The sequence below is a fragment of the Anolis sagrei genome, chromosome 2 (assembly GCF_037176765.1).
Source record: "Anolis sagrei isolate rAnoSag1 chromosome 2, rAnoSag1.mat, whole genome shotgun sequence".
Lineage (NCBI taxonomy): Eukaryota > Metazoa > Chordata > Lepidosauria > Squamata > Dactyloidae > Anolis > Anolis sagrei.
Window position 1 is genome coordinate 196689477 of NC_090022.1, and position 24189 is coordinate 196713665.

The window sequence follows — 24189 nt, forward strand, 5'->3', positions numbered from 1 at the left end:
ACTAAGATCAGCAAGGTTTACCTATTCAGCATCTATACTTGTCTAACGGGGGGGGGGGGGGGGGTTCAGTCTTGCAAAGACAGTTTGCCTGGATCTCAAGGGAAGTTACTTTGTTGCTGCTAATAGATTTGATGGCAAAGAAGGAGAGTGAGATCCCTTCAGACCATTTAACAACAGAGCTAACATCTGAGGCAAAATGTAGCTTTGTGATTTTTCGCTTTTCTTCTCCAATATGGTTTCTCACATTTTTGTCTGATGAAGTCAGCAAAAGCTTCAAAAGCTTAAATGATATATTGTGTGCATTTTAGTTGGCCCAATTAATGTGGCAGTTTTGAGGATTAAGAGAAAAAAAAAAACCTCTCATTTAACTGACATTTATTTAGAAAGTTCCAAAGCTTCCCAGCCATTTAAATCTATACAAATTTTCAATTTGCAGCATAAATCAAGGTTTTGAAGAAAGTTCAAACACTTCCCAACCGTTTAAAATTATACAATATTTCAATTCTCAGGATAAATCAAGATTTTGAAGAATTTCCTAGTACACCAGAGTTCCCTGGCAATAGACCTGAGAGGCTTGTTTCTGAACACAACCTACATATTTTTTAAATCTTGAAGAACCCATAAAGAAAGGGATAACAAAAAGAGACACAGCTATCAGAAAATACAGCTTTTCATTTTGGCACACAAACATGGATAAAAGTTCAATATAAAAATGGCAGTGAAAAAAATTGGGTCTTTTCCTTTAACAAGATAGGAGGCAGTAGTACTAACACAATCATCTAGCACCAATATAAAGAGAAGACTCTAACATGTTTCTATTTTTGGCTCATGAATGTGGGAGCCTTAAGAGGCCACCCTAAACCAGAAATGTCTCTTGCTACCCTGCAAGTATGGTATATGGTCCAACTGCACAATTTACAGCCTTAAGAAGGTGGCAAAGGACCATCACAGTAGGCATGTGCATGTGCATGAAATTCATTCCTACTGTTTCTAGTCTTCTGTTTCTTTGGAAACATGAAATAGGAAGCCCTTTCCCCACACAAAAATCTGCTCAACACGAAAGCCTGCTTTCATGTGCTTGTAAACCTGCCTTCCTGTCTTGGAAAGTGTGTGTGTTTGGTGGGGTGTGCAGGCAAGCAAGCAAGCAGGTCCAGAGCTTGGTTGCAGGCACGCTCCGGGCATGCCCGCCTGCACGTTCCGACACACACACACTCTCAAGAGTATAGCGAGGCATGTGTGGTGGGGTAGAGAAAGAGGAGATTGGCTACTAGCATTGGCATGCACACTCTGCCACACATGCATGTTGCGGGGAGTGCAGGCTGGCCAAGAAAGCCCTTGCACCTGCCAGTGCCTATAGCCAAGTGTCTCTTACTCTAGAGTAGAAACAGCAGGTGTCAGGTAAGGATGCACGCCGGGAAGGAGAGCAGGTGAGTGGGAAGCCCCCCCCCCCCCCCCAATGGTTGGATTTTCAGGCCCTGAAACAAAAGAACCGAAAACAACCCTCCCAATTTTGGGAGGCTTACAATGAAAGCCAGGACATGAAACAGGACAAGGTTTCCCCGAATGCACATGTCTACCTGACAGGGCAAGAACATAAATATTTATAACTTTGGGCCTCTGAACACATCCCAATATCTGGTTTGGTTGTAAGAAGCCTGATGAATGGCACCCAAGTAGCTTACTGAAAAAGAAGAGCTAGATCTTTACCAACAAAGAACAAATCCAATGCATCACTCCATTAGTCTATAATAAAATCTACAAGACCCTCATACTTTTATAACAGAAAAAAATGTCAAGCTATATTACTATTAAGAGCTGCCTGTAAAATAGCAACATGGTCAGAATAATCCTATGCATGTTTAACCTAGTATTACTGGGGGGGGAGGGGTAACATATACAAGGAAAAATTGTTATGATTGTTTCAAAGCCCTGATGCAAAGATTCCCTCAATAATAATGAGTATCTTCAAAGAATATTGTGAAAACAGAAATAATGGTCATGTTGAACAAACTTGACATTGCATGCATATCTTCAATAGATGGACTACTCAAAGATGGAATATAACTTTAGCACTGGGGAAAGAAATTCCAAACTAGTTTTATTGGCATGTATTCTTAATTTTTGTAGGCAACGATCTTTTTCAGCCCAATTACCCAATCTCCCATCTGCATGGGCAAATACATAAAATATAAATCTTTTAAAAAAATTAATAAAACCTTTCTTTTTTAAAAAAATATTTGTTTTCGTTTTTCTTTTTTATATAAAATTATTACAAATGTAATTTAACATTCCTTTTTATCCACAAAATACTAATTATTAAGGTGCTCCTCAGCACTCTTGATTTTTGGTTAAAAAACAGATGACCAATATTATAAAACGTAAACATGGCTTTCAGGCATCACTATCTCCCAAGTTCTATCCAAGAGTGAATGCTGCACTATGAATAAAAAATATGACCTAGTAAGCCATGTTTATCTTTAAAATAGGTGCAAGCTGCTTTTGAAAAAAGTCAGGATAAAAATGCCCAATTTTTAAAAAACCAGAAGAACTACAGAACACGGCAGATATTACATGCAGTTGCTTATAAATCAATGAAAACGCTTCCCTCACCAGAAAGGAAAAGTCAACCATAGACCTTTAAAAGGGGTTCAATGGTAATTGAACGGAGCAAGTGAAAGCTAAGTGTAGTCCTCTTGTTGTTTTACAACTTCTAGAAACACTCACTCCTGAGTCTGCTGGCAAAGTTTGTTGAGCTCAGAAATAACAGATGGCTGTACTCTGTCCACCGCAACAGGAAGACTGGCTTGGTCCAGATAAAGTACACCCTTTAGGGAAAAGACAGGGCTAATTCCCAGGAAAATATCCTGGGAACAGGTAAAGGTCTTGGCAGAGAGTGCTACAGTATTCTGACATCTCTTTGCAGCGGTGGAACTCTGTGCCAGGAGCATGGCCCTCTCGGAGCTTGATTAATCTGTTCACCTAAAAGAGAGAATAAGACAAGACAAAATAAATCCTTAGAGATGTGAAAAACAACACATCGTTTACGTTAACTGATTTACTGAAATTAAAAGACAGTTCAATTCCTTTCATTCACAGGGCCACTTTTGTTAGATCATTCTTCCCCAAAGCAATTTGGGGGAACAGAACAATGCTATTTAATTCTGACTCCTTCTCCTGAACATATATGAGCCCCAAATTGTCTTGGAGAAAGCGAAACAATGTGATGTCAGTTATGACAGCTCATTGAATGTAAAGCCAGCAAGATGCTAGACAGACACAAGAAAGAATGGATCGTGTGCACTGGCTTACCTTCACAAGCATGTCAGCCACGTGCATATGCCTAGAGTCTTCGGCAAACACAGAAGTGAGAGCTTCCACATACCAAGACCCATGCTTGGTATTTCTCATTGCAGCTGTACCTGTGAAGAAATAAAGTCAGACAAATCCAATCTCTTTTTTAATATACTGAGTTACAAGCTTGGTAGATGAAGGGAATGTGCTGAAGGCCTTTGATAAGGTTCCCCATTCTTACAAAGAAGATAGCAAAATCTGGGCTAGACAGTGCTACTGTTTGTTAGTGGACAAAGGATTATCTTTGTTCACAATAACCAGCCAGGCTTTGAAGCTGCAAGGTGATAAAATGCTAATCAAGGTGGCCATTTGCCACGTTCACACTTGCCTCAAGCAGACAAGAGTTCTTTCTCCCACCCTGGACATTCCACAGATATATAAACCCCACTTGCCTAGTTTCCAACAGACCCCTCAACCTCTGAGGATGCCTGCCATAGATGTGGATGACACGTCAGGAGACGACGTTTCTGGAACATGGCCATACAACTCGGAAAACTCACAGCAACCCAGTGATTCCAGCCATGAAAGCCTTCGACAATGGATTGAGAATTGTTTGGCTAACTGAACACTAATGGCTCCTCCTCAACTTGAAGAAACGTGGCCAGTGGGGTGCCACTGGTGTCTGTTCTGGGCCTAATGCTATTCATTATCTTGATCAATGAATTGGAGTATGGCATGCTTATCAAATTTGCAGATGACACCAAACTGGGAGGCATAATCCAAAATGACCTTTAACAGATTGGAGAGCTGGGCCCAAACTAACAAATGAATTTAAACAGGGGAAAATGTATATCACTACATTTAATCAATAAAAATGAAATGCACAGCTCTAGGATGAGGGACACTTGGCTTGAAAACAGTCCATGTTAATGGGATCTAGGATTCTTAAGTAGACCACAAGCTGGACATAAGTCAATAGTGCGATGCGACAGCTAAAAATGCTAATGTGATTCTGAGCATAGACTCCTGACTGAATTGTAGTCCCTCACTATTCTGCTTTGGTCTAATCTCATTTGGAACGATGTGTCCAATTCTGGACACTGCAATCCAGGAAGGTTATTGACAAGCTGGAACATGTCCAGAGAAGGGCAACCAAATTCATCAATGGTTTGGAAGCTTAAATCTGTGTTGCTTAATAATTAGGTAATTTCTTCTTGATGTTGATGACCGATCTTTTTATTTCAGTTGAGATAGTTTATGAACCCAAGTTTTTTAAATCAAAATTTGAAGATATATTTTTGAAACTGAAAATATTTCAGTATTTGCAAGCCTTGCTTAAAAGGCATGCAAACTTTCCCTTTTTTAAAATACAGCTGAAGCATTTGTTGCTCAGTCCACTATAACACTACACATTGTTGCTAACAGATTCCTGTAAATGTCTAAAACAGCCACTAGGCGACATTGAGAAACCTTTTATTGTTTCCAAATATTTTAGGATCCCAACATTTAGTTGCAGCAACTCCATATGGGGTCAGAATTCACTGTTTAAGAATCTCTGTTTTAGAAAGTAGGACATGGAGCAATGGATTCAAATGGCAAGAAAAGCGATTCCACTTAAACATATAGTGGAATATGCTTCCTGGGAGGAAAACCTTTTCTGGAGGTTTTTAAGCCGAGATTGGATGGCCATCTGTTGGGAGTGCTTTGATTATATGTTCCTGCATGGCAGGGGGCTGGACTGGGGGTTTCTTCCAACTCTAGGGTTCTATGAAATAAAGCAAGTCACAGAACCAAAAAAAATGACCAAAGAAGAGGTACAGCAACTCAGTTAGAACCTTATAAAAGTTCTCAGATAAGAGAACAGAAAGAACATTTATATTTATATCCAACATACCCTTCAGACAAGCATATCCACAGATCATGTCAGAACACGTGGGAAGTCGCAGCTTGGGATTTTCTTTCTTGTTTGCATCAGTCTCTTCACAGCCTGGAGAGCTTGCACGATCATTCCCATCTACTTGGTCCACTCCACGGTCTGTCTCATCTAACAGGATGAAAGAAAAAATTAAAAAATAAATTTAATGTAAGTAGTACATTATTTTTTGCTCAAATGACCCATTTGTCTAGGGCACAGAGTCCCTAGACATTTAATTTTCTTAGAAATACTTATTGATCAACCACTGCTGGTACACATGAAATCAACTGCCCAGGCATATATTATGGTTATGGCAAGAACAGCCATGATAAGCCATCAGAGAAAAGCTAAAGGAGGTTTTAGATGGCTGGAATCTAACTGATGAGAGGTGAGCACTAAATGGGTTTTATATCTTCTCTAGCCTCTGTTTCAGGAAGAGTCAGGCAGATTTTTCAATGGCAAATTTCTTCATTAGATTTGCATTCAGTATTAATGACACCAATATATTTTTCTATTTTACTAAAATCTCTCTCACATACACATATATAACTGAACCCATGTGTTATTTCACTTCAGCATGATTACACCACAAACTTCACTGACTACTTGCATGTCATATGCATACAGGTTGAGTTATATGTACAGAACCAGTTAAATGCATTCAAAAATGACATCTTTCAGAAATCAGGGGAATATTTCAGTTAGCCTGGACATGTGGGCATGAGTCTGAAAGCTGCAATTCTCATGGAGCAGGGGAGGTTTTCTGAAAATCCCAATATAAGCTAGAAGTCCTGATTCCACTTTTTAATTATTTTAATAGGCACAGCGTGTTTTTTGCCCACTTCTAATGTTAATAAAAGGCAATTTTTCAAACTCAATCACTATTTCTGATTTTATTTTTATACTGAATACATATGTAATTTAACAGCCAAAGACTTGCTATTTTACAATTACTGTTTAGAATTTTCTCTCTCTACATCTAGCCTAGAAAAGCCTGTGCTTCTGTCTCTTGCTTTTGCTAAAGGATGGCTATGATCCAATCTTTACTGAACCTACTACTTAGCTGATTATCATGAAAGGCCAATGTGCCATGCTGAAAGGATTATTCTGAATCACTAGGAAATATTAAACTGAAAAGTAACCATAATTAATTTGTCAAGATAACAAGATATTTGTACCATAATTTAATTTCATAAATACAATGGGGAGAGAGAGAAGAAAGGAGACAGGATTAATTAGAAAATACAAATGATCAAGAGAAACAACAAGAATGTCATGCTTCCATCAAGCCACACTTTTTCGTGTTCAGATCAGACTCTGAAATTCATGCAGCAACAATAAAGGAGAGCTTCCTAGGGTGACAAAGGTTTTAAGCTGATCCAAAGTACTTTCATCAAAATATTGCACACTGGAAAAAGAAATAGGAAAAACGAACGAAGGAAAAATGTTAGAAAAAGATTATCAAGTAATATTAAATGTATTCATTATGGGAACTTGTGCAAGGAGAAGCAGGTACAGGAATAAAATATGGTGAGAAGTATTGATATACCTTTGGTGAGTACTGTGGCTTGGGACCTGTTGATTTCATCTTATCTTGTATAGACCTAGTATGTTAATTTTTGAGTGGCGAGCCTTAATTATTCAACTCTTCTATTTTAGTTGGGGCTCACAACAGAATTCAGGCCAATAATAAACAACCTCCATTTTAAAATCATGTCACCATTCAAACTGTTCTAAGATGCTCCGAAGATTTCCAAGATACAATAATATGCCATTCAGAGGTGTTGCATTAAAGGGAATGGGAAACATCTGTGCTGTAGCACTTGACAACTACAAAATATATGAAATTATTTCAATTGATAAATGTGTATTCTCTGGGATTTCATAGTATTTCAAGCAACCACCAAAAAACCCAAACCCCAAAAGAACCAGTAATAAAGAAGACAGAAAGTCATAATTTTCACTCAAGAACAGCAATTTTGCCAGGTGAGATCTCCATGGATACAGCTGTGATCCGGCCTAGCTTTTTGTATTAGAAAACACAAATCAACAATACCTATAAAAGCCACAGCAAGGAGTGAAGATCAGCTCAGGACTATTTTAGTTATTCTCAAGATTGTGTGACACTGATGACACAAGATCAAATCTAATTTTCACATTTCATTCCAAAGGTAATCAGCTTATAAAACTAAATTAATTTGCCAAGCCATAAGTACTGACTAAAAGCCAGTTAAGACCACACCAGTAATTTCATTTTATATAACAGATGTGGTCTTATTTCTTAGACAATAACTTTGTCTGAAGGCTGGAGTAAAGCTCATCCCAATAGTCCTCTGGCTCCTCGCTCCACTTATTCAAAGTGTTATCTGCTCTGGCATATGCAAACTTGGCAGACACGTTGAATATTCTCTGGGGAAAACTTCTACAGGCAGGAAAGAGGGGCTTCTCATTGGAAGAAGTAAACTAGCACAGGATTCTATGATCTTGCCAAAGTAAATAAACTTATTCTTCAATTCCAGTCTGTCTACTGAACAAAAAGTTTGATTATTGTGTCATTTGTTGTCAGCCTCTTGGGGACTATAAAATTCCTGAGTGTTTTTGGAAGCAATATACTCCTCAACCTAGACCTTTACTGAAATATTTTGTGCTTAATTTGCTTCGGTTTTTGATAGTCCACATATAAGGGAGCAACTCCAAAATTAAAATGTAGACTCAACCACTCTGCATGTACTTCTAAATACAATGTCATTAAGTTCTCCAGAACACAACACTGATTTTGTTAAGTACACAGGAACAGGACTGATCTATATATACATCAAATATACAGGGAAGAGGTTGAAGACATTTTCTATTTGATTAGGTTATCTAGTCAGCTTCCACATAAAGCTCAAACTATTGCTAATGTCATCAGAGATCTCAATGCATAATCTTAGGTGAAATTATGCAATTTTCAAATCAGACACTTCTTAAGAAGTTATTTCTTTTTGAAAAGGCAAGATGATTTTGGTCACATCTTTATGATGTAGCTCCCAACTCAGAAAGACTACAACACATGCATGGATGTCGCTATCCAATTACTTATCATTTCAAGCTCAAGTAACATATTCACTTGTACTTGTGAACTGATGCTATATGTCCTGTAACCTTACACTCTAATGAAAAAGGAGAGAATAAGTCTCAACATGTTAAAAAAGAGGGGTTAATTCGCTGAAATTGCCCAAAGTGCTTTGTCTGATTATGCTTATTTTATATCCTTTCTCAGGGCAATAAATATGGAATACCAAAGAGATCTCAGATAACCTGTTTTCAAATTCCATAAAGCCAGTGTTGCTCAACCTGTGGGTCCCTAGGTGGTTTGGCCTACAACTCCCAGAAATCCCAGCCAGTTTACCAATTGTTACGATTTCTGGGAGTTAAAGATGAAAATATCTGAGGACCCACAGGTTGAGAACCACTGCATTAAGTGGTAACTGACATTATCTTACTTATAATACTCTAGCATGACTTGAAAGGATTAAAGACAACAAAAAATTTTTGTGATTCTGCTACCATCTTCTACACCAGAGGATGGGCAAGAATTCAGGCTTGCAGGATCAATTTTCAAATCACATATCTTCATTATTCTGACTTTGAGAAATGACGCTTTCCAACTTCTGTATTTATATGTGAAAAAAAATCTTTTTAATAAATAGCTGAATCCTTTTGCCATTTAGCTTCCCCAGCTCAGCCTTTTGGGGAGACGCAAGAAAGGCTATCACGGGTAGAGGGTTCAATCAATCCCCCTCTGCTAAGTGTCACAGGATTCTGCCACGGTACCAGGAAAACCACAACCCAACACTGCCTTGCCCTCAACTGAATGCAAGAAACTTCAGAATAGCCAACATCTGAAGTGCAATGTCACTGTAGTGCTCCTATGTACAGAGATGAACTTCATGGAAGCTGAGTCTGCCAGTACTGTGTTAATCATTCCACTCAGATTCAACAAAGATAGGAAAACACTACAATAAAGACCAAAGAAAAAAAGAGTAGCCCAGAAAGTTCGAGCAAGCAGATTAAATCTCCATGCTAGCCAGTGATTAATAGAGGCTAGCTGCCACACTGCATACATGCAACACATGGGGAATTATCAGAAAGCTCCTTTTCTCTCTTTTCTTGTACTGCAGGGTCTGCAAATTGCTGACCACATGCCATGCACAGTGAGAAGCACTTACAGACAGAGGTAGTGGCAACAGCAAGGCAGGGAGGTGAATGTGGGTTCCGCTTATACCTGAGAGAAGCAAAGAGGAGAGATGAACGCAAGCTGAGCAGAAAGGGGAGTGTTTGTGAAAAACAGATATCCTCCCCGCCCTCACTCTTGGCATGACTCACCTCCCCGGCAAGCTTGAATGAAGAACATTTTGGGCTTATTTTGAAGATTAGGACAGTTTGCATTATCAAAGAGCCTGAAAATCTCCTGCAGCTGTGAAAAAAAATGAGGTAAGAAAGAAGCTGTTAAAGCAAATTATTAAACCTAGCACAAGCCATAAAATCCACCATTAATTATTCTTATTTTGTCTGCCTTGTCATATTTTATTTCCTCTACTGCAACTTGGACTAAGAAGATTTATATTGGAATGTAAAAAATAAAGAGCCAATGACACTTTCCACATCATGGCATATCTACCGAATCCAATTTTCTAGTGTATTTTCTCATGGTATCGCAACTTGTAATCTTTACATAGGTTAAAATGTTACACTTTCCGGATCATACTTCTACAAGAAGCCAAGGATCCTTATATATGTAATTACCTGAAGTAGCTTGCCATCTATGCCATAGATTCCACCCTCAATTCCATGGGAAAGGAGTGACACAATGCAAGAATCGACATTTCGGTGAGCTGGATGCTTTGAAAAAATTTCCAATTCTTCCTTCATTTCCTGAGAATTAGAAATAAAAATCAGCCATCTCTATCATTTTTATTGCCTGCATTATGATTTAGAAGTCACTGACTGTGTTCTAAGCAATAAAAATAAAATAAAATACACGCATGCTTTTGAATCCATGATCATAATATGCATATTTCTGAAAGTGGGGGAAGGGTGGCCAAGGGAGATAATACAAGTAGAAGCAACGCTAACGAATTATTATTATTATTATTATTATTACTATTATTAGTGGAAAGGCCACTAAGGAAGGCTGTTCTGAGAATAAGAAAGGCAGCGGGCAATTACAGTCAGCCCTCCTATCCACAAATATATCCATGGATTCAACCATAAACAGCCTGAAAATATTCAAAATAAACATCCAAAAAGGAAACCTTGATTTTGCAGACAAGAGCCAGGTACTGGACAACCACACCTCCTACAATATCCCCTCCTCTCACCTGTGCAGTCTGATTTTGTTGAACAACCACTTGGTACCCAAGGTGTTTGAAGAGCACGTGCAGGGCAGCATTGTCAACATCTCCACCAGAACGAAAATCCAGATCTGTCTCTTTGTTGAACTGAATGTTGCTAAGTATAAGTGCTAGGCCTCTTGGTTGCGATTTCAACTTGTATGCCTATGAAAGACAGTTAATGAATTCCATTTCCCTTTATGTATGTTAAACAAGAACAGGGAAGACATAAATATTTTGCAGCCAAAATGCTGGTGTACTTAGGCAAACATACACCACTATATTTGCCTTGTTTTAGTATTAGCCACTTTGGGTCTCTTTTTTAAAGATAAAGTGGGGCAGAAATAATAATAATCACAATAACAACAACAGAGTAATAACGAAGAAGAATGTCACATACATCTTTCACCCAAACAACAGAACAGACTAATAATAAAGACGGTCACAGACTTCTTCCACCCAAAAGGGAAACATATTAATAAAGGATTATTCCAACCAGACTAGAGTAAAACAATTCCAATCACATAAAACAGCTGATAATCAGAGAAACTCTGGAGGACTACAATTTGCTAATCACTGATATATAGCAGTGCCATATTTCAAATGCAATGTTTCTTTAAAGAGCTTTAATTTGTTGACTGAGAAATGGAAGTAATATTCTAGCCAAATGGTAGCATCATATTTGGCTTAAGCCAGTGGTTCTCAACCTGTGGGTCCCCAGATGTTTTGGCCTTCAACTCCCAGAAATCCTAACAGCTGGTAACAGGGATTTCTGGGAGTTGTAGGCCAAAACATATGGGGGCCCACAGTTGAGAACCACTGGCCTAAGCCAAGAGAAGATAACACTAAAACACTAAAATCAAATGGCTGGAATGTTGCTCATGGCATTACTTTCAGAACTCATCATGGGCAATGGAAGTTTTCAATATTTGTTCCACTTAAGAAGAATAAGAGAGCTGACCTGGGCTAGACAAAGGGAGTAGTAGTTAGAAAAACTAGAAATCCAACTATTCTATAAGAAAATCGAAGCATCACATGACTTCTGCCTGGCCTAGGTGTGTAAAAGGCAAATGATTGTGAAAAGTTTATGTTCTGCAGAGAGAATATACATAGATTTGAAAAGGAAATACAGATTTCAAAAAGGTTGAAACATGCACAAAAAAATTCATGTCATTGTCTCCATTACTCAGTCTGGGCTTTCAGAATTATGTGTCTACTCAGACATTTTATGGCTGCATGAGAAAGAAAAATATGTTCTTCTGAGCCAACACGTCTTTCACACAGCCTGTTTGTAAATTGTTTTCTGCAGACCGCAAATAAAACATGTTATATTTGTTGGAAGTATAGAGGAGCAATCCTTCAATTTCCACCCTTTAGGCTACTTACCAGCTGCTCATGAGTACGATAGAATTCTGGGGTGCATGGCATAACTTGAGGATAGTGGGGTCCATCTCCATCATCCAAAGAATGTTCCATTGGTTCTGCCGAAGACATAAATCAGCAAGTGATAAGCAAATAGCAATAGATCACATACAGTTTCTATATAGTTTTAAATCCAGCATTTACAAAATTTTAGAGATATGAGCTTCTGACTCTAATTAATCTTTATCCAATGAGTATATTGATTATATACTTTATTTAAGAGTAAATAAATAAGAGTTTCAATGAGGAGGCATCTATCAGGTGTGTGCAAAACAAAAAGAATGGAAGATGTCAATGAAATCTGAAGAACATATGTGTAATCCCCTGTCCCTCAATAAGGCTATCTAGTTTGATGTCCCATATTCCACAAAAAGACATGTTCTGTGACTGTGAAAAAAATGTGAAACTATTCCTCTTTCCAGAGATTTGGCAAATTATTCTTGGTAAAGATCAGATTCCACTGTCGTAGAGAGAATGGGCTGAAAACTCAGAATGAGAGTGCAGAAAACCAACAAGAGTGGCCAAGGGTATACACAAGACAGGGCAGGGTGATGCTATTATATACACATACATACATACACACACACACACACACACACACACTAGCTGTCCTCTGCCACGCGTTGCTGTGGCTCAGTCTGTGTTTTGTTTGTATATATATTTGTGTATATGTGTATTTGTGGCTATGCGCATGCGTTGTAATGTATGTTTTATTTTTTTGGCTTTTTAGTCTCTTCCACTGTGTTTTTCAGTGTTTTATGAGTGAGGGTCACTTGTTGGTCTGATAGGTGTATTGTGTCCAAATTTGGTGTCAATTCACCCAGTGGTTTTTGAGTTATGCTAATCCCACAAACAAACATTACAATTTTATTTATATAGATAAGTATATGTAAGAAACCTCAATAATTAATTGGTGGCAGCAAAGGAAAATATAACATTGTAATGTGTATATATGTGTGTGTGTTATATTTTCCTTTGCTGCCACCAATTAATTATTGAGGTTTCTTTTGCTGCCACCATTTATTAGTCCATAAGCCACCTACTTGGTAGAATGTTCAACTCTTCAGGTGAACTCTTCAGGTGAAATAAAAACAAGAATATGATGTTTATTTTGCTATTGAACAGTAAAGAACCATAGTGGTTTCAATAATCTGTCAGGTTTTACTTGTATAGTGAATAGTTCTATAACATGAGATTCAATGTTCCACACACGGGAATACACACAGGTTGTTTAAACCTTTTGAATCTTCTCTCTCTCTCTCTCTCTCTCTCTCTGAAGCTTCAACCGCTCTCTAAAACTATAGAGGCTCGCTATATTTCTTAACCCTTCTTCCTGAAGACTTTTACTATTTTCCTCAAAGAGGTATCTTTCTAATTAACAGTTCCCAAAACCCTTCCTTCCCCTTCAAATCTCCTAAACTCTAACTCCCACTTCAAACTCCAAACTCTCACTGACTAAACTCTGGCTGCACAGCACTTTCTTTCACTCTGGTTCCACCCATCTCAGGATGCTAAGCAACTCCCTCCAATTTCATCAGACAAACAGACTGCACTTCCAGCTATGAAGCGGCCTGATTGCACCTCCCCCCTGCTCTCCTTAGCTTTTCCAAGACAGGCCTGTCACTGCCTGTACACCAAATTTATAAGGTAGGCTAATCCGTTAAAGAGGGCTTTTCTTCAATGTTCTGAAAAGCAAAATTTCAAATGCCAAAAAAATAAATAAATCAGAAAGTATGAAGTATTTCCTTAATTTAGAATAATGCAATGTTCTCAAACGTTTTGGAAGCCCAAATGTACTAAAGTTACAACAAAAACAAAAAAAGCATTTTATGACATCTGAAATACAAATAAGTTTTATTATAGTCTAGTTAATCTATTCATGGAATGGCTATAGTTAATATTCGTGTAGAATTCTTATTATTTTGGTTGTTCCAGATTCTTCTGTCTTTAGAGGTTTGTGAAACAAACTAATGTATTTTTGAAAATAAACACATCAAATCTATGCAGGACATCTAAACAGAGCGACTTCTAATTTTGTTATTATTTTTGTATTATAACTATTGTTATTAGAATCTAATAATAAACACACAGAATAATTCATTACTAGTAAAAATAAAATTTCATAAAATAGCATAGAATTGGTTAATAGCAACAGGACACTTTGTAGCTTATGCAATGCTTTTGACACAAAATAAATAAACTTTGTAACTCTAAAAGATCAGCAAAATTCAAATGGCTATTAAACCTGGATAAAAACAAGGTTCTATTTTGCAATACTATTTCACTGTATGACTTCATTGAGGATACCATCTTACACAAAGAAACAATTTTTTTCCAAATAATTGTCTAGGGGTGCTACAAAATAATTTGCCATACAGCCCAAATGTCCAAGAGAGCCTGTATTTCAAAATAATAATTAACAACTGTGGCAGATACTTAACTTTGAGGATTTCTGACATGCAACTCCAAAGTATGTCACTTTATTTTATCATTTACATAATGTATATTTTTTCATCCAGTTAAAGCAGAGAGTAATAAACTTTTGAGGAACATGTATCACAGGGTTGTGGTTATCTGGGAGATGACTTCTCCATAGAAATCTGCCCCCTCATGTAGTTTTCCTCCAGCTCCCTAATATATAGCATTGAACTAAATTAAAACAATGCCTCTGACATTCACAAAAAAAATCACAAAGCTAGTGCACATTAAAGTGCATAAATGCATATAATTGAATCCAGAATACTATGTGTTTCTGTCTCCGTTTTGCAAAAATGCAATTTTTACAAAGATTTTTACACACACACACACAGAGAGAGCCCTTCTTTTCTTTCTCACCCTTTGACTAGTTAGAAGCTTATTAGCAGTACTGACAAAATAATGAAGGAGATAGCTAAAAGAACACAGACTTTCAGTATTGGGTTAAAGCAGCATGTTTAAAGTAAGCAATAAAACAAAGCTTGTGCTGGGAAAGAATTCCACTTTAGCCAATCCTATTATAAACACTGTGACATACTAAAATGGTTATGTCTTTACATCTAACATGCGCCTGTATCATATATTTGGAAAAAGCTATTCACTAATATGTAAAAGAGTCTGCAGATATCAAGAACATACAAAGACATTCTAAATAAACAACTGAAAAATTGTTGTCCAGTGGTTAGCAGAGCAAAAGCAAGAAATGATACAAGCTCTGACCATGGTCTCTTGTTTTTACCTAGTAACATGTTTTAAAACAACACCCTTTGGTGGTTAAATCTAAAAAGAAATATGGTACTTTCTTTTCCTAATAACCTGAGCAAAACTACTTTTTAAAAACGAGATAATATTTTTAAAAGACATATGAACTGATAGAATCACATTCTACATAAAACTTACCAGGATTCCAACGAGGCCATTTTTGCAAGATACCGGATTCAGGCACAGGAAATGACAGAGGTTCTTCACTGCTATGACTCAACTGAGAGAAAGCATAAAAGATGACAAAATTCAAACATAATTTTTCAACAAGAACAAACCATAACTGTCATTAGCTATGGAGAATCCAACAAAAATGGAGAAAATTGAATTGGCCTACGTGATGGCTAAACACATAATAACAACAACTTTATTTATATTCTGCCCCATCTCCCCAGAGGGACTCAGGGTGGATTCTAAACATAAAAGGCAAACACATACGAATATATGTTTGCACAATCGGACTATAGAAGAACCAAGTGTATGAACTTTGTGTATCCTTAACGTAGTTTCAATGCAGATGCTTTGCCTTTCCACTGCAGTTTGACAAAACATTGGGTTTGGGTTTTGTTTTTTTCCTTTGAGTATTTAAAAATAATGTTATCTTATTTTTATAAATTTTCTTGGCCAGAATCGAAAGGGGAATATTAATTCCGAATTAACATTTTAAAGTAGGTGAGCAAGAGAAGTATTTTTCATCCACAGAAAAGTAAGACAACCAGATCAATCAATTCATATGATCGATAAGATATTCCCTATTCTTAATATCTGAAATGTGGAATGCAATTCTAACAGTGATCTGACACCATTACATTTATCTGCTGAGGTGTATCAGAATAACTGGAAGTCTTGAAAACCACCAATGTTTCTAAGCAGAATTCACTGAATTTCTGAATAGTCAACCAGACTGACTGATATAACCTTGACAACATAACATGTGAAGGCCTGTGTTTGCAGCTGCCCATGATCCTTGAACACAGATCATGTTTTAGTTCTATTTCTAGTATTAGTTACCCATTCTAGTTTGGTGTCATCCTCATGCAGTCATTGTTCGTGCAGGTTATTTAAAAAGGATTCTGACTAACAGTGAGCCAAGGACAGAACCCTATAATGCCCTACTTTTCACTTCTTTCCAGAATGATGTGTAGGGCACTTTTTGTATTTATTCCGTCAACCAGCAAAAACCCATCAAACTATAACACAATCCACCCTATATTTGAACAATGTCTCCACAAGAATATCATCATAGATCTTGTCAGAAATCAAGATGCACAATATTCACAGCATTCCCGATCACAGCTTGCAATGCTACAAAAACAAGCAAACATGGCTTGCTTTTGAGAAACCCAAACTGTTTTTTGTGAATTGCAGCATTTATTTCTAAACGTTCACAGACTGACTATTTAATCATCCATTTTCAAATCTTCCCTGATACTGGATCATACTGACCAATTGGTGGTTGTCTACCTCTTCTCTCTTTCTCCTCAAGACAAATTCACTAAACTTTTCCATTAAATCTTAATCTCTTACCTTTGCAATCCCATTGCGGTGCCTGGAGACAGAGCTCAGAAGCATTTCCTCCAAGTGAGGTTGTTTGGTTTCCCTTAAAGCTTCGCAAAAGGCTGAGAAGGCTTTGGGGCCCCTCTTAGGAAGAAGATTCAGAAATTCGATGTTTTGGCTAAAATTCCCAGCCTTGGCCTGAATCAATGCAGAAAATATAAATAGAATTCAAAAGAATACCAAATTCTTTCCTTCACAATGTCTTCTTTGTCTACTCTACAAACAACATATGTAAGTCTCCTATGAAAATGAAAAGCAAATATTAAATTCAGAGGGGCAGGATGTCTAATCCAAAAAGCAGCTGAACAAGCAAAACACAAAATAGTCTACATACATGGGGGTACATGCAGATGTATATATAAATGCTTAAAGAATTTGGCATCCCCTTTGTTTGGAAATGGAAATATCATACCTCACCAACATTCTGCATTATTACAATTTGGATTATTACAATTTAGATTATATCCATGGATTCTGTATCCCCATCTTAAAACGTTCGAAAAGAAATTTTAAAAAGCAAACTTTGATTCTACCATTTGATAAAATGGATTCAATTTTATTATGCCATTATATATGCTGGGACTCCAGCAACCATGGATTTTTGTGTCTATGGGAGATGCTGGAACCAAACCCTTAGATACCAAGGGTACAAAGTAATGTTATGCTATAGCATATTGCATTCATTCGATTTACAGGAATATTTTGGAACTTTAAGCAAAATAATTTATATTTAAGAAGAAGACAGTTCTGGTTACCTAAAAAATTATTTCCAACTATTTATAAAACAACAAATACCTGTATCATCTCCATCATTTCTTCGGTTATAACATCCTTTTCTATAAGATGTTCCATCAATTCCTTTAGTACTAGCTGTTTGGCCAGGGATACACGGTTCTTTTTCAGTGCCTCTTGATGGCATTTCTGCATGCCACAAACACCCAGCATCCTGGAGATAAAGCAAATCACAATGCAAAGACGACATTTACTCTCTACATACTCCATAATCTGCTGTGTTGTTTAAAATGTAGAACAGACAATACAAAGGTATATATTTCAACATTTAGTTCATAACTTTTTGGGGGCCAAAGTTCTACAAATATTTATGAAGAAGTAACCTATCCCAGAGTTTTTGAGACTATTTTCAAATTAAGCATACAGCCTTGAGGAAGAAGTGACGTATCTATTATGAATTCCAGAAACATAACATTTTGATTGAAATAGAGCAGAGAGTATTGCAAAATGATAAATTGGGGGAAAACTAGCTTTTAGATGGTTCTTTATTCTACAACAAATATTTTTTTGTAAATATACATTTCTGTTAATAATCTTTTTGAGGACTAACCACAGATTCTCTCTACTCCTTTATTTACAACTTTGCATCACTCATAGCCAGCCAGTGAAGCCAGCTGGTCGAAAGAGGAAAAACAAGCAAACCATTTTGTTATTAATCTAGTTACCAGATACTTCCTGCTAATGAGATTTTTTAAAAAAGGATGATTAGTGTAACTATTGTGGTGGTAATTTATCATCTGTAGAAAGTGGCAGTCAGTTTGGGTTAGGTTTCCAGCCTCCATACATGACAAAGGTCTGGCTTTAACCTATAATGTCTTAAATGGTTGAGCCAAACTATCTTGAAGTGTCTTCTGCCAGATTTACTGACCTCAAGCAACAAAGGCTCTTTTCCGATGTTCCCCACCTACATCAATATGGGGGGGGGGGGGGGGGGCAGAACTACTAATATTTTTCAGATAACCAGTGAGATCACAAATCTCAACTCCACTCACCCCCATATTTTTAGAATGGGATGTGTATTTGCAAGTGAACAAAATGTCCTCCCTCATCCTCCAGGGTTATAAAAAATCATTTCTCCATTTTGCGTCCTTTTTGGCCTATTTTATTCCAGAAAAATTCCAAAAATTGAAAAAAAAATTAAGCCAGGGAGAGGCCTTGTTTTGAGCTGGAAACTAAGCCACAAATTGTGTCTGGTTTTGGAAAAAGGTTCCCCAAACTGTAAAAAGCAGTGGTCGTTGAAACATGACAAAACTGCCCATATTCGTCTCTAGATGGCAAAGAGATTTCTGTTTATTGAATTCATTTTTAAACACTGGAACCCTCACAAAATATCCTTTGAGGCTAGATGTAACCTACAATTTTTCCAGTCTTGTTTCAGATCTCTGCACTATTCTATTTTTATGCTAAATGTATTTTGGTTATTACATATTGCTGTGTTTTTGTCCCTTGCAGATGATTTTATTATTATGATGAGTTGCTTTGCCATCATTGTTTTATTCTAATTTTTATTTTAAGTTTTTAATTTACATGCACATTAACCAAAGAACTTCAGCTACTGGAAAGTAGACAAGCATGGTGTCTAAAATACGTAGTAGCAACAAAAAATATTTTATATTGAAAAAGGACCATATTATCAGAATTATTCAAGCCTCAGTTTTTCACATGAGTGTGAAAGCTGACACAATGGGGTTGCAAGTGAAGATAGCTGACAGAGAGATCAACTCACTTTTGAAAACAGTACCGGAGAAGAATTCTGCAGATATCATGGACAGCTAAAGACAAATCCTTGGGTCATAGAATAAATCACTCCAAACTCTCTAAATGGTATCACTGGAAAAGGTGAAGGTGTGAAGTAGAATACAAGAAGAAAAGAGGATGACCACAATATAGGTGGATTAGGGCAATCTAGGAAGCCATGGTCCCAAGTTTCCAGAATCTATGCAGGGGAGTTGATGATCAGGGCTCTCTGAGGTCTCTCATTCATAGTCATTGGTTGTGTTGGAATTATATAAATATTTAATAATTTCTACTGTCTATTTTAGAAGTTTTCAATAATGTTCATAAATAGCAACTGCAGGCTCAAACCATCTCTTTCCTTGGAACATTTAAAGCTAAAATTGAATGGCCTGGTCTCCTGATTGGGAATGACAAAATGATGGAAGCACTCTTTACAGTAGACACATTCCTAAATGCATTTATTGCTACAATAGAGGCTATTTGAAAAGACATAGGAACTTAGTATGTATGTATTTATTAATTTATTAGGATTATTTCTATCTCGTCCTCGCCTCCAAAGAGGGACTCAGGACAGCTAATTATGACTTGGCTACACAAAAATTTCTAGCAACATATGCTTGTAAATTAGTACAGCCCTAAATATGATTTGTCTGCTTCCCATTATTAACAAAATAACCCCAACACGTATTCTCTATTAGAGAGATGGAGGATATGTGGCCCTTCAGACACCGGATACCACCCTTGAGCACTAGTTTGCATAGTCAACAAATCTGACCTTACAAATGGCTATACAGTACTCAAAAACCAGTTGCAGAACATTTCAACCTTCTTGGACAGACAGTAAGGGCTTTACAGGATTAAGTCACTGAACAATAAAATTACCAAGGGAAACTAATAAGAGAAACTGCTGGATTGAATGATATTCACAAATTTAAACCAAATACCAGGAGAATAAACAAAGACAATGACTACATGGCCTCTCATTCATTCGCAACTTTAATGTATTCTTGAAAAATTCCAAAAGGAAACATTACTTTGCCATTTTATATAAGCGACACCATTTTGCTATACTACTATATACAAAGTGATTTGGTAATTGATGGATTTTCTTATCTGGAGTGGGGGTATGCTAATCCTGGATCTAAACCCCATCAGATACCAAGGGTTCACTGAATACTAATACAAGACTCCTGACTACTGAATATATAAAAAAGCAATATAACTAAAGTTTTGAATCCTGGGAAACTGACTTTTGATAAAGAGATTTACTGATTCCCCACATCACCATGAACTGATCATTGTAAAGTCCTGAAGAACCTGGAAAGTTCATTGTAAAGTTCTGAAGAACCCAGCCCTTAGAAAACTTAAGGGAAGGGACAAAATATGCCCCTTTCTGAATCCTATTATAGTCTATCGCATTCCCACAACTGTATAAATATGTTTAATGCCTGAACACTAAATACCATTAGCTACTCCACCCAAAGAAGTGGGTTTATATCAGGCATGAGCCAAAGTTGGCCTATGCCTGATTTATATACACAAAAGCTTATGTAAAAATAAAAACTAGTCTTAAAGGTGCAGCCACATTTTTCTCCCCCTTCCTTCCTCCTTTTTTGAAGCTATGTACACAAGTTCAATACTCAAAACTCTACACTAGACTGGCTCTTTATAGAATTGTAAAAGTTGGAAGAGACCAGAAAAGCCATCCAGTCCAAACTCCTGCAGGAGCACACAATCAAAGCACTCCCAATGTTTGACCATTAACTAAACATGAGGAAAAACATCCTGATGGTGAGAGATGTTTGGCAGTGGAAGATGCTGCCTTGGAGTCTGGGGATGAACATCCAGACTCTGATTGAAAATCTCTAAAGGAGACTTCACACACTGCAGTCCAAAACACTTGGTCCCCTTCCACACAGCTGAATAAAATCCCGCATTTTCTGCTTTGATCTGGAATATATGGCCATGTGGACTCAGATAATCCAGTTCAAAGCCAATATTATGGGATTTTATGCCTTGATATTCTGGGTTACATGGTTGCGTAGAAGGGCATTTGGACACCCATAGATTATGCAGGCCTGCCTTAGAATTGTAGTTAGAAGAGACCAGAAATGCCACTCAGTCCAAACTCCTGTCGGCCAGGAACACACAATCAAAGCACTCCCGACAGATGGCCAGACGCCTCTGCTTAAAAACTTCCAGAGAAGGAGACTCCACCACCCTCTGATGCAGCCTATTCCACTGCCCAACAACTCTCATTATCAGGAAGTTCTGCCTATTGTTTGAGTGGACTCTCTTTTCTTATAATTTAAACCAATTACTCCATTGTGTCCAAGGGCAGATAATTCCACAATATCGGCTTTGAACTGGGTGATCTGAGTCCACACTGCCATATAACCCAGTTCAAAGCAGATAATGTAGGATTTTATTCAGCTGTGTGGAAAGGGCCTAAGTCTAAGCTTGCCCCCCCGCCCCACAATGGGACATCCCTTCAAACATATAAACATGGCTATCATGTCCCCTCTCAGCCTTCTTCACGATAACAACAACAATAAATCACACTAGACTTTTGGGTGATCACTGCAGGGTTCTCTGCGTTAGAATGAGAATGCAAAGAAGGAAGGAAGGAAGGGTGGCTGAGGGAGGCCCTTGGTCATCCGCGCCTGTCAGGCCTGACAGGAAACTCTGCCTTCCGGGGGCGCTCCAGGCCCGCCCCCACGGAAAGGGAGGCCTTCCCTATTTCGGGGTTCCCTTCCCCTCTCCCACCACAGTCACTCCTGTCATTTTCTGCCCGAAGGAAATAGTAACAGCAGCCACTCACTCGCTCGATGGCACTTGAGGCGCTTCGGGGCGTCCTTGAAGGCCTAGGCCCCTGAGGCGCGAGCTCCTCCTCCTTCCTCCTCCCCCCTCCCCTCGGCCTCGGCGCGCGAGCCGTTTTCCCGCCTAAACTCCTCTCTCTCTTGCCAAGTCGCCGACGAAAGTAAAGGGCGGGCGAGAGGCGGGGGCGAGGACGGCGCTGGGTCACGTGGTTCGCAACTATGCTATTTCTCTGTGCGCCTGCGCGAGAAAGAGACTGTGAAAAAAACCTTCATAGCAGCCATTTTTGATTGAAAAGGACCTCCAAGGATACGCCTTGGGGGTTTTTTGGTGTGTTCTGCGCATGCGTGGTTTTTCGCGAAAGTTGCTCAGCTTTTTGTAGTGCCCCTTCATGCTTTCCGTACATCTCTCAGAAAATGGTTTCATCGATAGTAAATACAGGCTCCTTCTAGACTGCCAAATAATCCATAGTATCAAAGCAGATCATCATCATCACTATTTAAAGCATTTATATTCCGCCCTTCTCACCCCGAAGGGGACTCAGGGCCGAGCACAACATATCATCCACATTATCAGCTTTGAATTGGATTATATAAGTCCTTCTTTGGAAGCTTTTAAACGGAGACTGGATGGCTATCTGTCAGGGGTGCTTTGAATGCAATATTCCTGCTTCTTGGCAAGGGAGTTGGACTGGATGGCCCATGAGGTCTCTTTCAACTCTTTGATTCAATGATTCTACACTCCTATATAATCCAATTCAAAGCAGATAATCTGGATTCTATACATGTGTAGAAGGGACGCTCAGTAATCTGAATGACTGTGACCCCCTTCTACACTGCCAGATTATCAAAGTAGATCATCTACATTATCTGTTTAGAACTGGATTATATGAGTCTACACTCCCATATAATCCAGTTCAAAGAAGATAATCTGGATTTTATATGGAAGTGTAGAAGGGGCCCAAAGAGTGCAAAAAGACATTGCTGATAATAAGGAAGCAAATGAAACAATAGATCATATCCTCTGCTGCTGCAAGAAGATCGCACAGACAGACTATAAGCAGAGGCACAACACCATTACTCAGATGATTCATTGGAACTTGTTCCACCAATACCATCTGCCTGCAACAAAGAAATTGTGGGATCACAAGCCTGAAAAAGTTACAGAAAATGAACACGTCAAACTACTCTGGTACTTCCAAACTCAGACAGACAGAGTTTTGGAGCACAATACTCCTGACCTCACGATCGTGTTAAAAAACTGAGTGAATTGTTGATGTTGCAATCCCAGGCGACAGCAGAATTGAAGAGAAACAACTGGAAAAGCTGACATGATATGAGGATTTAAAGATCGAACTGCAAAGACTCTGGCACAAGCCAGTAAAAGTGGTCCCAGTGGTGATCTGCACACTGGGTGCTGTGCCTAAAGACCTTGGCCTGCACTTAAACTCAATTGGTGCTGACAAGATTACCATCTGCAGGTACAAAAGGCCACCTTACTAGGATCATGCATTATTTGTGGATACATCACACAGTCCTAGACACTTGGGAAGTGTACGACATGTGATCCAATACAACAGCCAGAAGAGTGATCTTGTTTGCTGTGGACTCATCTTGTTTTATTTCAAATCATCATCATCATCATCATCATCATCATCATCATCATCAATATATAAATAATATGATAACTCTGTGGTCCAAATGATTCACTTGAACCTATGTCACAAGTACCACCTGCTAGCAGTAAAGAATTGGTGGGATCATAAACCTGCAAAGGTAGTGGGAAGTCTGACTTGGCCACAGTAGTCCACGCTTTGGTTACATCCCGCTTAGATTACTGCAACGCTCTCAATGTGGGGTTGCCTCTGAAGACTGCCCGGAAGCTGCAGCAAGTCCAACGCTCGGCAGCCAGATTACTAACGGGTGCTGGGTACAGAGAGCACACCACTCCGCTGTTACACCAGCTCCACTGGCTGCCAATTAGCTTCCGAGCCCAATTCAAAGTACTGGTGTTAACCTATAAAGCCCTAAACGACTCCGGCCCTGT

At 38.2% G+C, this 24189-nt stretch overlaps 1 protein-coding gene across 1 annotated transcript; it reads right to left on the bottom strand.

Moving 5' to 3' along the window:
- Nucleotides 1-358: 358 nt before the first annotated feature.
- CASP2 (caspase 2) lies at nt 359-22332 on the bottom strand. The gene is made up of 11 exons (XM_060762662.2): nt 22148-22332; nt 17593-17743; nt 16768-16935; nt 15379-15460; nt 11968-12062; nt 10570-10746; nt 9995-10123; nt 9575-9665; nt 5186-5335; nt 3310-3419; nt 359-2979 (listed from the first exon to the last, which is right to left on the bottom strand). Exons 2-11 carry the CDS (start codon nt 17740-17742, stop codon nt 2845-2847), a joined length of 1287 nt encoding a protein of 428 aa, XP_060618645.1. The 5' UTR covers nt 17743; nt 22148-22332; the 3' UTR covers nt 359-2844.
- Nucleotides 22333-24189: the final 1857 nt, after the last annotated feature.

Bases quoted from the DNA above. Each gene is read 5' to 3' on its own strand.
- CASP2 (XM_060762662.2), bottom strand. From the start codon at position 17,742: ATGCTGGGTGTTTGTGGCATGCAGAAATGCCATCAAGAGGCACTGAAA. The intron at 16,936-17,592 runs GTATTTGTTGTT...GCATTGATTCAG, and splicing joins AAATGATGGAGATGATACAG to GCCAAGGCTGGGAATTTTAG. The intron at 5,336-9,574 runs GTGAGTCATGCC...TCATCCTGTTAG, and splicing joins CATTCAAGCTTGCCGGGGAG to ATGAGACAGACCGTGGAGTG.